The sequence below is a fragment of the Gymnodraco acuticeps genome, unplaced genomic scaffold (genome assembly GCF_902827175.1).
Source record: "Gymnodraco acuticeps unplaced genomic scaffold, fGymAcu1.1, whole genome shotgun sequence".
NCBI classification, from domain to species: Eukaryota; Metazoa; Chordata; class Actinopteri; order Perciformes; family Bathydraconidae; genus Gymnodraco; species Gymnodraco acuticeps.
This window is the reverse complement of record NW_022990590.1, coordinates 3698189-3713570: the sequence shown is the minus strand read 5'-3', so window position 1 is coordinate 3713570 and position 15382 is coordinate 3698189. Positions and strand designations below refer to the sequence as shown.

At 45.2% G+C, this 15382-nt stretch overlaps 1 protein-coding gene across 2 annotated transcripts; it reads left to right on the top strand.

The window, feature by feature from the left end:
* Nucleotides 1–1285: 1285 nt before the first annotated feature.
* tbx18 (T-box transcription factor 18) lies at nucleotides 1286–10797 on the top strand. Of its 2 annotated transcripts, none has more exons than XM_034228667.1 (8): nucleotides 1286–1732; nucleotides 3130–3292; nucleotides 3761–3862; nucleotides 5945–6116; nucleotides 6767–6934; nucleotides 7350–7414; nucleotides 8663–8757; nucleotides 9206–10797. In XM_034228667.1, the coding sequence occupies exons 1-8, from the start codon at nucleotides 1498–1500 to the stop codon at nucleotides 9739–9741; spliced, it is 1536 nt and encodes a 511-aa protein (XP_034084558.1). In that variant the 5' UTR covers nucleotides 1286–1497; the 3' UTR covers nucleotides 9742–10797. The 2 variants fall into 2 exon arrangements, with proteins under 2 accessions (XP_034084558.1, XP_034084557.1); XM_034228666.1 differs by having other exon boundaries at nucleotides 5945–6128.
* The last annotated feature ends 4585 nt before the right edge of the window (nucleotides 10798–15382 follow it).

The window sequence follows — 15382 nt, the reverse complement described above, 5'->3', positions numbered from 1 at the left end:
CGAAATGTTGCATAATAAACTGTGATTTGTGGGCGGTGTAGTGTGTAAATTAGAATATGTGGTTTTTAACAGGGTCATCAAGAAATCCATTTGAACCCGCATGCGCGTACAAAGGCACGCACGGCCTCAATGCCCTGTTTATTTATAGCCAGGTTCACCCCCTCCATATGTTATAGCCTCTTCACTCACCCGCACAAAAACGCATTCCCCGCGTGACCACACACTCGTGTACGCGACCATGAAAGTTGATGATTATTTCCAAACGTGCAGGAAGAGAATCCAACTAATCTCTCAAATCACTTCAGCTGGTTGTGTCTTCTATCCCTTCTGAACATATTGTGACTTTGGCCTATAATTGAAATACGTTGAAATATTTTACATATATTTTCAAACCAATATGATTAACAGCAAGCAGTGTAAGCCTATAATGAAAAATAATTGTCGTTCATTCAACACGGCCTTTACGTGTTTGTGATTAACAATGGCTATTGTGGCTACAGTTTTATTCCACAGAATCACAGCTTCTCAGGCGATTATATTTTTTTCAGTTGAACATGTGAAACAAACTCTGGAATTAGTCTGCACATTAAAGTCATGGATGTAATTATAGCCTTCAAATATTTCACAATCCACTCAGCCCATACCAAGCTTGTTATATTTTCGTGTATTTTAATATAAAGCTTGTTGGTAATTTCTTAAAGGAGAGCTTTTGTTATGTGATGAGTGTGTGCTCAATGACATGACATTTTGGATGGTAAACTGAACATATCATAGACGAATTAAAAAAATAACAATATGTTTTTCGTTTTTTGAAAATGCATCAAAGAAGAAAAAAAAATACACAATTTGGATTGGTAGTCTTTTTGTCTATATGGCCCATTGACCATAATTTAATAGTAGCTTAATCAAATTAGTTTAGCCTCTGGTGGTTTTAATGATAATCTAAGACATTTCAAATGCATCTATAGAAATACATGATTATTTCTAGGATGTGGGCCACAAGTCATGTCCACCGTGCAAAGCATCTCGGGCCGGTGTGTGAAAATGCGCGCAATGCCCCAGAGAGAAGCTCCTCTCGCTCCCTGCCTGAAGACATGATTCATTCACCAGCTCTACTTTTACCACATAAGGCGGCACGAGCGGCCCCCACAGCGGGCGGGACCAGGAAAAAGTTCCGGGGGGCTGTGATGACTAGTGATTGGTTGCTCTGCCTTGTGATTGACAGGTCGCTTTCTCCGGCTCTCCTCTAAGCTCCGGTTGTTGACACTCTCCAAAAGTCCGCACGGCTCTCACGGATAACCGAGACATTATTACAGCTCGTGCAGGCCCCCTCTGTTTCCTCTGCTGTCTGGCTCGAGGACAGACAACACGGAAAGCACCGGACTGTCATCGTGGATTGCATTTTTAAGCGACTGTGTGTGCTGAACTTTTCTTGCTCCCTGCAAGCTCGTGACGCCTGATTCCTCCTTTCGTTCCTCTGTCTCGAGACGGAGAGAAATGGCAGAGAAGCGGCGCTCCCCGTGCGCGCTCAGCGTCAAGGCGCACGCCTTCTCCGTAGAGTCGCTGATCGGAGCAGAAAAGAGACGCAGGACGACCGGAGAGGATTCCGTGTCCCCCGGCTACGAGGACGGAACCGATGTCTCTGATATAACCGGGAGCCCGGGGCAGCGAGCCGACAGAGCGTGCACCAGCGACCGGGGCAGCGAGGCGGAATGTGCATGTGACGGATCCCGTAAGTAAATACCAACAAAGAAACCCGGTAATCTTAAAAAATAGAAGATCATGAGAGAAATAATTCATAACAATTATGGATAGGACCTTGAATTGGCAACATTGCCATAAAGTGGACCAAGTCCTATACACGGTACACATCTAAAAATAATGACTATGTTGCATTTCTTCAATTGCAGATTATAATTGTGTTTAAGGCCCTTTACTGCTATGCAGCCTTTTTAAAGTCATGCGCATTTGATAGCCTACCCCCTATTTTTTATATTATTAAGAAAACACTCAAACTTACACTTGAGTACAAGCTGTTGTTTCTCCAGGCTCACAACTGCTGTCTTATGCCTATTGCAAAGCAACATTTCATTAGCCTATAACGAAACATATGGAGATTATGAATCAAAACACTGATCGGCCTTGGTCAGAGCTCCACAGTGGACATGTGATATCATACAGTGGCCCCGGTCCAGTAAATATGAGTGGTGTGAGTGTGACTAATGTGAGACGCTTTATGAGTTGTGTTGCAATCATAAACACGCCAATTAGCAGCGTATAAAGGCAGGGAAAGGATGCTAAGAGCTCTGCACAAAGCATAAACCGACTGGCCCTGACACATTAGGATTTAAATCCTCTGCAAAATGTAAAATGCACTTGGCTGGAGTTTTGTGTTTGTGTTAGTTTGGCTTGGTAGGCACATGCATGATGTCCATAAATGTCCACCAACTGCGAGGCCTGTGTGGAATAGTAGCCTACAAATAACTACAGCAGTGAAACACATAAACACTACTCCTCTAAACATGTCCTCAATATTCAAACAGATTTAAACTCAAGTAGCCTACTCAATCATAAACAAACAATACAGTTCTTACTGAGACTTACATTGGAGTTCAGTTGTGAATGTAGTAAATATGCCTACAATAATAAACTATGTATTTAGCAGTATGGTGTATTTAGTTTGAAGACAGATATAGATAACAGTCTTCCTTACGAGCTTTCGGTGAGTGAGTTATATGGACATAATCATTAGGCAACTAATAAGCATGTTTATCTTCATAAAATAACGTGTAGTGTAGTCAAATGTGGGACGTTTCGTAGGCTGATGAACTTTTTTTTCATCCTTACTACAAAAATGTAATGGGACAATTGAAATGATGTAATATAATAATGGACTTAATACTAATTAGCCTAATACTCGCGCTTTATTTTAAATGCATAGCGTGCTACGGTTTAAAGTATTGATTAATATATCTAATGGAGTTCTTCATGCTGTTTTTGTGCTTCTAGTATTGTATTCAGGGTCCAGTCTTATGACTCGCAGAACAAAATATCCTTGTCAGAGAATAAAGCCTGGCCTGGATGGGAATGTTACCGTTAAAACGTGCTACTCTCTCCTTCTTCCTGCAGCAGAGAGCGAGGACGCGCTGCTGGAGAGCCCGCAGCCTGCAGCTCTGTGCACGGGGCCGTTGACCGGCAGCGGAGAGGAGACACGCGTGGACCTGCAGGGAGCAGACCTGTGGAAACGCTTCCACGAGATAGGCACGGAAATGATCATTACCAAGGCTGGACGGTAAGAGGGATCATGAGATAATGTTCTGGATAAAGTCGGAAAGAGAAACATTACGCTCAGTGATTTCTGAAGAAACGATATGGCTATAGTACATGCCTATTTATTGGGGAAATAAGTCATAATAGCCTAATAATAATAAACTTGCCGAAAAATATAAAAAATGTAAAAGATAAAATAATGACATAGGAGTCTTAATAATTGGAAAGCAGCTATTTATACAAGGAAGGATATTCTTAAAAGAGCTGTTCCGGCAGGATTGATAATCCACTCAAAGATCGAACAGCCCTAACACAAATAAAAAATAAACAGCCTTTTCTATTCCAGGCCTAGTATTGTTTTTCAACTATTTTTTGTGTGCATTATTAGACTTTAATTATGTGGCAATAATGCCCGTGTGTTGTAAATCCATGTATCCTGTCGCTGATCTGAAATCTCCAATGCAGATGATTTATTTGGTTTTCCTGTCAGGCGGATGTTCCCCGCTATGCGTGTGAAGATTACGGGTTTGGACCCTCACCAGCAGTATTACATTGCCATGGATATAATCCCCGTGGACAACAAGCGATATAGGTAAGACAAGTAAATCAAGCGCGCACACACATAAACACTCGCTAATGCAAGCCAATGATAAAACGTCAATGAAATAGAGTAATCCTTTTATAACTATTATATGACATTTCATTTATTTCAAAAATAAAATAAAGACGAGTGATAGGGATATCGAAGTGATAATATGAAGTAGGCTAACATAAAATAATAGGGGTAGCCTACAGATGTGGCCACACCTTAACAGTATTTTTTGTTAGCTATAGGCTTTAATTTAGACTCCATACACTGTTCCAGGCTAAGAAAACACCCACATCTTTCAATTGTGCAGTCCTGTCTCCACAAATGGCACTTGGCACCGCACTGTTGTCACGGCGGTTTTGTCGTCCCTTTTGGAAAAAGCCTTTTGGATGCTTCACCTCTCCACCCTGGAAGGTCAAACCAACAAATGCCGTTATAATGCAGAAGAGAACAGCGTGTTATTGCAACGGCTTTGCATGCTATACACTGTGGGTCTATCATTTAAAACGTCCAAAGTCCGTTTATATGCGAACACGGCTCAGTGGAGTGATGAATGACACGGGACATGTTATTCGGTCAGTCTGCAGGGCAGGCTACACTGGATTACAGAAATGTGGTGCTCATATGCACGCACAGAGCTGCAGGCAACAACGAGGAGAGGAGAGTGTGCAGCTTTTTATTTCAAACGCTTAACAGCAGGTGATGAACACCTTCAGCCAGATGAGGAAATAATTAGTTCGGTTTGTAGCTGAAGGCTATGAGTCTCACAGCCTACGAGATTTACACCGATCCAAGGCCCTTTTAATTGCAGATACCCAAAATAGTATAACGCAGCTGCCTGCTTTAAATTCACAGTGGAGATTTGACTTGGCAGGCGATTTTTATATAAATGCTGCACACAAGAAACATGTGTTTGATCCGTTGTGTTTTATATAAGAATGTTTATGCCTTTTTCAGGATATCGCACACATATGAAAAATGCAGGCGAGTCGAATGATAAATAACTTTCACGGAGTTATGTCCACCTTCATACTGAAAACTCAGATCTCCATATCACTGTCCTTTTTGCTGATTGTTTTTCGTTGCGCATGTGAAACGGGCTGCATTGAAGGGTGATAGAAGCAGTGTTGAAAGTGTGCCGGTCCTACCCGGTCCTTAGTACCGGTAAGAGATTTCCAGGCGGAGGACCAGGAATAATTGAGAGCTCCACCCGTGGAATTTATACTACGAAGGGAAGATATTTTGGTTTGGATTACTGGTCTGGGGGAAGCTCGCGAGTGTGTGTGTGTGTGTGTGTGTGTGTGTGTGTGTGTGTGTGTGTGTGTGTGTTTGTGTATTTTTGCGTTTGTGCGTATTGTGTTTGTTTCCCGGGGAAAACACTCACGAGAAACACCGGCTGTTGTTATGCCTGCAGTGACGTTAAATTACTCCGTTCTCCGCTTGTAATTATGCCGTTACAAGCTTCAAAGTTGTATTTATCACCTGAATTTGCCGAAACAAGTTTAATATTCTGAAAGCCAAGACTTTGTTTAATTGAAATCAGATGAAAACAAACTGTAACGGACCCTTCCGTGTTATCTATGATTACTATACTCTTTCATAATTTCAGCCGGAGGGAGGGAGGGGGGCGGCGCTGCGGAAGAGCAGATTGCTAGGGAGAGGTGCCTGTCATCTTCCCTTTACAAGCTTCAAAAATGTATTTATCGTGTGATTTTGGAAATATATGTTTCATATTCTGAAAGCCAAGACTTTGTTTATTTAAAATCAAACAAAACACCCTAACCCCGAAAAAATAGTTTTTTTACGTAAATCCACGTTTATTTTGAAATGAGCCGTTGCGACTTCCGACTGATTTCGGTAGAGCGGGTCACATATTGTCAAGTGTTTCTAATTTCTACCCCATAAAGGCATTACAAATGTGAAGTTTGTGTTCAGGGATGCATGAAGCTGGGGGCGGGAGGAGAACAATATGAACCAATGAAGGTCGGGGTAGCATTATAGTACCTGCAAGAAATTCAAACCACTTTCACCCCTGAAGTGAGGACAGCGTGTTCATTTACCGGCCTGTGTGTTTGTTTTGTGAAGGTACGTGTACCACAGCTCTAAGTGGATGGTAGCGGGGAATGCGGACTCTCCTGTGCCGCCCAGAGTGTACATCCACCCTGACTCCCCGGCCTCAGGAGAGACGTGGATGCGTCAGGTGGTCAGCTTCGACAAACTCAAGCTGACCAACAACGAGCTGGACGACCAGGGACATGTAAGTGCAACTGTATGTGAAACTTTTTTACTACATTTCTTTGACAATAATGTGTATTCAAGTGGCCTCTTAATTCTATTTGATCTCATATTTTGATATTTAAATAGCAATATGTGTTGTTGTTGTGATACCATTTTCAGGTATCTTTCAAACCCTTAAATATGTCATAAAAATGACAACATTTAAAATCATGCTACTGAAATTGTATTCTGCATTTTGTAATAATAAAACAAATATTTTTTTTAATAATATCCTAATTCTAACCTTTTAAAAAAAATACAATTTCCCTTTTAAGGTTGAGTGTCTCTTATATGGCACATTGTGGATGTTTCTTTGTGTGTGCAGGTGCATAATGTACAGTATTTTATTCCATTACTGAGTTTTGAATTGTTCAAGCATTTTTCTATCGCTTTTTTATGTCTTTTTCATTTCATGTCTTAAGTATATTGTAAATGTACTGTTGGAGGAGCCTGGGACTTAATATTTTCATTGCCAACAACTATACTGTTGTGTGCATGTGACAAAAAAACGTTTGAATCAATCTTAAATGCAATGCATGTGGTTTGTTAGTCAAAAAACTTGTTTTATAGCAGTAATTTGAAATTCCTGTTAATTTAATCCTGTGACATTATTTCCCCCTTCCCATTCAGATCATTCTGCACTCAATGCACAAGTACCAGCCGCGGGTCCATGTCATCCGTAAGGAGTGTGGAGAGGAGCTATCCCCAGTGAAAGCCATCCCTGCTGGGGAAGGCACCCGCACCTTCGCCTTCCCCGAGACTGTCTTCACCACCGTCACGGCATATCAGAATCAACAGGTAGCACAGCTGACCTCCACACAAGACACATTCCTCTAAAAACCAAACCTGCAAAAGCCAACATGACCAAGAAGCCTATGTTTCCAGCTTACAAGTGCACACTGACAGCTATATATGTTTGTAGTTGTGTAGCCCACATTGCATGATGGCTGAAGGTAGAACACGGTGATAAAAGTCCTTTTAGAGATGGGTCACAGAGCTGGGCCTTAAACACGACCCACATACATTACCTACCACACACACACACACACACACACACACACACACACACACACACACACACACACACACACACACACACACACACACACACACACACACACACACACACACACACACAGTGGGTTTAATAAATATAGAATTGCTCTGTTTGTCATGGACTTTGTTATAATGTCAGTCTTACTTTGCTTTTCAGATTACAAGGCTGAAAATTGACAGAAACCCATTTGCTAAAGGCTTCAGAGACTCTGGCAGAAATCGGTGAGTTAAATTCCACCACAGAGATTTTCACATTATCTAGTGCATTAGGGGTAGTGTGGGGGGCACGACTGCATTATATTCTGGCCTGGTTGTGGTTTTTGTCACGGACATTTCATTCTGATTTTACGGGGAGCAAAGCTTTGTATTTATTTTATTTTTTTCCTCATGGACAATGTGCAACAACTTCCATTTAATCCGTTCTAAATGGCAGAAAAAACAGACTATAATTAACAGACGTGACACATGGTAACAGTAATGCATTTCTTTTTAAATGTGCTGACTTTAAAAGCAAATTAATCCTCACAACTGCACATACTTTGAGAGGGAAAAATCTAACCTCGGCTGCAAACATAAATGGAGCGTCAGATTCCAGTTGGCCTCGAGAACATAAACATCAACAGCAAAATAATAAAATCAAGAGTGTCCTGAAGAAAATCTGTATAAACACATTTCTAAACATATATAAACACGGCATTAAAACAACACAGCAGTAAAACTCCAACAGTCTCCAAACAGCCACTCCCTGGAGGCCTCACAGAAATCATTAGAGAGGAGGGGAGAGAAAGGGGGAGAGCTGCAGAGTGAGGAGGAGAAGGACCGGTGAGACAGAAACTTTGAGAGGGAAGAAGGTAGAGAACAGCAAACTGGATAACCCTGACAGCTGACCCTATAAAAGTTAAACTCAGAAAGGCCGATAGAAAACCCTCCCTTTAAATATTACAGGAAGAGTTAAGCAGTTTGCTAAATAAACTTCTGCTCTGATAGGCTGCTTCGGAGCACACACAACCGCCCAGGGCAGCTTGTCTAAATTATCACCGTGGCTACAACCCCGCGGGGGGGGAGGACTTTTATCCTCACGCTAACGAGGGGTAACAGAGCACTCGCATTACCCCGCCACAGCCACCGTCTGCCCCACCTAGAAGAGGAGGGAGTCGCAGATTTGGGGGGGAAGGGGAGTCCCACCTCATAAATCCTTGCTGCGGCTTCCTGCTCCTTCGTCCTGATTCACCCGTAAAAGCCGTGTGAAAGCAATTACCTCCGAGCACCCGGCTGGCAGCAGCCAATCGCAACGTGGCGTTTATGCCCCTTATTACCTTAGGTCTCCATGGAGATGGCATGAGAGGCCCCACAGGCGACTAAGATGGCCGCCAGGTGGTTGGCGTAATGTGAGGCAGACTAGTATTTCCTGATGATTTATCAGTGGTGTGTGTGTGTGTGTTAACGTGTGCTTGTATGTGTGTTCTAAAGGATGGGGCTGGAGGCGCTGGTTGAGTCGTATGCATTCTGGCGTCCGTCTCTGCGAACGCTCACATTTGAGGACATCCCTGGCATTACCAAGCAAGGTACAGTTAACTAAATGAGGTTTCTGGATACTTGGAATAAGTAATCCAGCCTCAACGGCACAGTGTTTGTGTCCCACCCAAACCAAAAAAGTGTTCCACAATTGCTTCTGGCAGAAAAACACATTTTTCGCCTTGCAAACATGTAATGTAGACAGAATCATTGGTCATTTTCTGGAATATCACAATCCAATATTTGTGATAGTGATTAAAGTACCTCAACTCAAGATATCGTCAAGTACCAATTTAAGGTCTGTGCAATATTTTAAAGCGGTAAGCTTTTTTTTCTAAAACTCAAAGGAGTTATTCAAAGTAAGGTACTTCAAATCAGGGATTTAACCATTCCGGTTCATTGGATTGGTACATCCATTGTTGAATTTGAACCAACAACACTACCTTTTAACTTAATTTAGAATTGAATTAATAAATGTTTCTCTCCCTATTTCTCTAGTTATCCCAGGACTTCATGGTGGTATCGGACCATCTTCTCACCTGCTCTCCACGTCCCCCTGCTCCTCACCCTTCCAGGTTTGCCCTCTCAGCCCGCCTGACTACGCCTGCAACCGCCCCATCCACCCTCTCCACCGTTATAGCAACCCCTCGGAGGCCTTCCATGCTCCCAGAGGACCATCTGCGTATGAAGGCGAAGGATTTTGTTCTCTGCCTCACCATGCTTCTCAACTTGGCTATCTATCCAACCCCGCACCGCAGGGTTACGCTGGGCTTCGCCTCCACTCGCCGCCTTACAGCCTGTACGGTTACACATTCCCTCCATCACCACGCCTCGCAGCCAGCCCTGACAAAATGGCTTCCGCTGCCAATCATCAGAGTCCCTTCCTTGGCTCGTCACCCAGTGGGACTCTAACGGACAGTATGGGTGTGCATAGTGCAGGACAACAGGGCTTCTTGTTTGACTCCCGGACTTTAGGATTGGCAGGTAGCCAGCCGGGAGGAGGGGCCTCACAGGTCACTGCCCACATGAGCTGAATTTGACTCAGGACATCTGGGGTTGTCATGAAAATACAACATGACTCCCTGGAAGTGGTGGAAGTTGTTTTTGGTTCGGGAACGTTCTACGAATAAATCATCTGTGTGCTGAAAAAGCATCAGGCTGAATTGTGGACAAAAGATGAGTGGCAGACCGAGCCATTGCCTATGTGAGTTTACAGAGCTCGTTAAAACTCCTTAAACTGAAGGGAATATATTATTACCGAGTTTGTATCTTTCAAGTAAGTTCTCTTGGACATGCGTGTGCAGCTGCGGTAGTCAAGGAAAAAACTTAATGCGGCTTTGGATAAGGAGTCCAAACAATGTAGGCCAGTGACTGAACTGGAGCTGAATATGGATTGGGCAGAAACTGGGCTGGCCCTGGCACTCAAAGCAAGCACTTCACACCTGGCAGGATGCCCTGAAGCAGAAACTATTATACTCACACAATAATACATTGCCTCACTGAACTTGCCTACCTTTGATGGAGTTACTGAACACTACTTTTAACTTGTTTCTATGGGTTACATTGACTCAATTAAGTTCCAACAGTTCTTAAGTCATAGCATGCCTGGTGGTGTTCTCATCAAGTATTTGGAGTGACAATCATGTAGTCCATGTAACACTACGGGCGGGGCCTTTTCACCACTCAGACTTTAACAATTGAATTACACGTAACACCAGGAGACATTAACGTAATGACATCATGGCCTTGAGAACTGTTGGAGATATCCCAATGACAGTTATGGACTGACAAGGTTGAAGCATGGGAGGATAATGTGACACGGTCGTAACTGCATATGATGACTCTGTACATAGCGAGAGAAAGGAGAAGAGATGTGTATATAAAGGGCTGTGTGACCCTTCTCACTTAAAAAAAACCCAATGCACCTGCTTCTGCTCTTTAGACTGGGTCAGGTACGCAACAGCCAACACTGAACTTGACTGAAGAGCTTTTCTTTGAAAAAACACGATATATCAGCACGCCCTTTGGCCGAGAACATTAACATGTTCTGTGACCTTTTTGAGCCGAATAAAATATATCTATTCATGTCACAATGTTTATATGTAATCAATATCTTACTAATTTAACTGATTGCATATTGTTTATTAAGATACTTCTAAACAGAAGTGTGTGCGAGCGTTTTCTTTCCACATTTAAACAAAAATTGAAGCCATTACAGAGCTTACAATATAATTTCCCTGGTGAAAAGAATGGAGGAACGTATGCTTACTTGTTCTCACTCATGGAGGGGCTTGTGGTATTGTGAATGTGTGTGATGAAGCTGACAGTGACTGGGGTCGTTCCAGAGGATTTGGATTCCAGAGAAAAGAAAAATACCAAAGGACAGAGGGGGAAAGAATAACACACACACACACACACACACACACACACACACCATGTATACATCACTTCAGGGGACATTACATTGACTTACATGCATTTCCTGGAGACTTATCCTAACCTTAACCATAACCAACACATGCCTAACCCTAACCCTTACCCTAACCCTAAACCTAACCAAGTCTTCATCCTAAAATTAATGATTCCCCTTATGGGGACCTCCAATATCTCCCCATAAGGGAGGCGAGTCCCCACACGTGACTGTGTAAACAGATTTAGGTCCCCACAAGTATAGTAATGCTAGGCCACACACACACACAAACAATTAACAGCAACCCATCGCCTTCACTATGGCCATGCAAACTAATACCTACAGCTCAGCTGAATTGACTGGTCACACGAGGCAGGGCGTGTGGTGAATGTGGATGTTAGTGTGATGGTGTGGACATATGTGAGTGCGTACATTTGTGTCTGAGGAACAGGTGGTTGAGCTGACAGCGAGGGCTTGACCTCCCCCCCAACAACCACCCACCCCCATTCCTTCAAAGTAGTACTACTCTGCTAAAAGCTTACGCCAAGATATTTCTGAAAGCTGTTTGCTGTGACTAAAGTTGTCATTTTAACCTATTGTTTAAGACCTGAACAAGCATCCAAGACAACATGGAGAGAGTGTGTTAGCCTACAAATACCAATATCTGAATACAAACGCCTTCTTGTGCGGTAAAACATAACGCTCTTCTGAAAGGACCCCCAACAGGAATGATTCTGTGGATTTATATCCAATATTTTGATTTATTTTTGCTGTTTTACACTGATTTACTCAACCGATATTTTCACCTTTTAAGTATTCATCCTAAAAGTTGCTGACTCTCCTGATGTCACCCGTTTCCTCCTCACCTCCTCTGTCCCCCCCTCAGTTGTCTCCTGTCACTCTGAAGGTGAGAGGGGCTGACGAGAGGAGCACATGTGAGGGGGGAGAGAGGACGGCAGGGGGGAGGAGAGCTTATTTTAGAATCCGGGAATGATTGGCTTGTTGTTTCTGAGTGACAGGGGATGGGCCCCCTGCCTAGTGCATTCGTACCACACACATACACACCGAAAACACTTACAGAAATATGCACATTTATACAACGTTTTTAGCCAATTTTCTTTCATAGTGTACATTTCTTAAAAGAAAACGTGGCATTACAAGATGCTTTGATATAAGGCGGATAGATACAATTAGTCTTAATATCTCAGGCACACACACTCGTATATTCATACAGACACACTTCTGCATGGTGTCAGTGGTCTAGTGATTCTCGGCTGAGGTGGGGACATTAACACTTGTGTTCGACCAGGTGCCGACGTGACAGATCTGTCACGCAATCTGCCTAGAGGAGGAGGGCAGAGGAGAGAGGGAGGGAGGGAGGGAGGGAGGGGGAGGCAGAAAAGACCAGAAGCAGTGTTTGTGTGTTTAAGATTTGTATGAAGTTAAAGCAAGCCTGTCCACGTCTTTTGTTATTCCAACCTGCCAGCCTCGACTGCTTCTTTCCCACTGACAGCGATAGTAGTTTAGACAATCGCAATATAGCAGCTCTGAGTTTTAAATAATTTACTGTTTATCAGAGAACAGGTTCAAGACTTATTCTGAGCCCGCTAGGAAGCCAGGCCCCTTGCCTCCTTTGCAACTGGTGGCCGCAATGTCCACTCAGGCAAAGCAAGCCGACTCCCATTAAAATGTCATAGCACTTGTATCACACAAATGTATCTTCTCTGTTATGGCCACAAGACACATTTTATAAATCCCAGCTATGGATATATACAAATTACTGGATACTGCATTTGAGGCAGGCCTGTTGGTTCAAGTTGCTCAGTGGCATTATGCAGAGAGAAATGCTATAAAATGGTCCGTGTCTTCTGCATTGCCTACGTATCCATGGGCCTATAGAGCAACCGATTAGCATTTCCTTAAACCCCGCCTCCCCACTGCTCAATCTCTGCCTCATTCACATCAACAAAGATAGGAAAATAGCTCTACAAATAAATGTACAACATTTTTAACGAAAAAAAAAGAGCTTTCACAGTTCTCATTCATAACACTCCGTTCGATGTCTCACTATGGGATGCGCCTCATCGCGAAGCAAACAGAAGCATCAATCTCATTACGCCAATCCTGATTGGCTGGTGATCTTGACGTCAGCGTCAGGGAATTCACCCCCTATAAGTAGCTTGCGCCACAACGCATGCGTCATTCAAACACCTCTTTTCGCTTCAGAGCTTATCTCTATAGTAGCCGGACAAGCTTAACGGTCCACAGACTGAACCCAAATATAACCATTTCGGTCGACGGGCGCTCGCCGGCTACTCCTTCTGCTTCGCAAGAAGACGGTAATACTAACGCCAGTTAGTATTAAAATCGACCTCGGCGTTTCTTTCCCCGGAAAGTAAGGTATGGTTTTGATTTTTCTCAAGCTAGCTACGCACCTGTTGCTAGCTAGCTTCCCCTTACTACCGACACCACGTTAGCGAGGACGCTTTTCTTTTTCTCTCTCACGGAGGAGAAAAGGATTAGAAGTATATTGACACACCAGTCAATATTCTTTAAGAACAAAGGACCCACACCGTCCCTTTTTCTCCGGATTAAGGACGGATTGGTAACACTTTTTCTCTCAACGACGTACCTGTTACGAGCGGGTCCTCTCCACGCCACGAGGCGAACAAGATGGACGCCTCTCCCCCTCACACCAGAGGAGTCAGGGACTCGGAGGCTCGGTCATGCGGCTGCGGGTTGAAGATAGCAGGCACAGACTCACACCAGGTCTGCTCGTCCTGCCTCGGGCTGGAACACGCCCAGGAGGCTATCGACAACCCCGGCTCGTGCGGGCATTGTGCCCGTTTCACCCGAAAGAGCCTCCACCGACGGCTAGCACACCAAGCTAGCTTGTTGGAACAGGACTCCCTCATGTCCACTGATTCGCCGTTTGGCAATCAAGACACGGGGGCGTCCGCCGCAGAGACTGAGCCCCTCACTGTGTCGGTCTGGGGCTCACTAACAGCGGCAGCTGCGGAACCGGGATCCCACGCCGTGTCAGGCCGGGACCCGGTGGCGGCAAGAGACGCGGGAACGGAGCCCCACGCCTCACCAGGCGGGAGCTCCCGGCGAGACCTCACCATGGTCTCGCCCGCGGAGGATGTGCTGGAATTAGACTACATGGAGGACGAAGAGGACACCTCTGAGTTCCTCCTGTCTGATTCGGATGAGCAAGAAGAAGATATCTTCATGTCATCGGCTCAAACGGCAAAGCCGGGAGCGATGGCTGCTCTCCCGGGCGATAGCACACCAGCTTCGCCCTGTCTAAGCATGGACCTGCAGGCCGCGTGTCAGCGCGCTGCGTCCAGGCTAGACATCCCGTGGCCCGAAATGGCCAAGGAGACCGCCAGGTCCCGTTACGAGGGGAAACATTCTCCCCAAGCAACGAGGACAAGGAGGCAACTCTTCCCGGAGATATTGGATGAGGTGTCGGTCTCGTGGAGGGACCGACCCTTTAGCAACAAGGCCCCAATCCAGGGTGCCTGCTCCCTAGACTGCGACGGTATGGAGAGGCTCGGCCTGCTCCGCATACCGCCGATGGAACTGCTGGTGGCAGCCCACCTCCTACCGAGGATGGGCCCGTCACCAAGCAGGAACCCCACGCTGCCAGCAAAGGTGGACCGTTTCCAGTCGACCATGACTGAACGGTCCTACAGAGCCGCAGCGTTGTCCGCCAGGGCTCTGAACGTTTCCTCACTGCTAACCGCATACCAAGCGGAGCTCTGTGAGGATATGTCGAGTAATCCTGGACCAGCCATTCTGGACGAGTTGGCCGCGGTCACAGACATTTGTCTCTGTGTCCAACGCTGCGCCGTCCAGGCCACGGGCAAAACAATGGGGATCATGGTGGTGCAGGAAAGAGCTAGATGGCTTAACCTCACCAACCTCCCAGACCGGGAAAAGGAGGATGTGCTTGACATGCCCATCGTTCCCGAGGGGATTTTCGGCTCCGCTCTTGCCTCCATGCAGAGGAGATGCGAGTCGAAAAAAGAAGGAGGACAAGGCCCTCCACCTCTGCCTCCCTCGAAGGGCCCAGCCGCTGCAGCCCTTCGTCCAAGCTGCCCCGAACCCTGCTCGGTTCAAAATACCGAAAACGCAGAGGTCGCAGTCCGCCCCGAGTCCCCAGCCCAGGCAGGGGACGAGGGCGAGCTGGCCTAGAAAATCTCCGGTACCGGCTGCAGCCCAGGTGCAGCCAACCAACAATTTCGGCCAGCAGTCGAGGA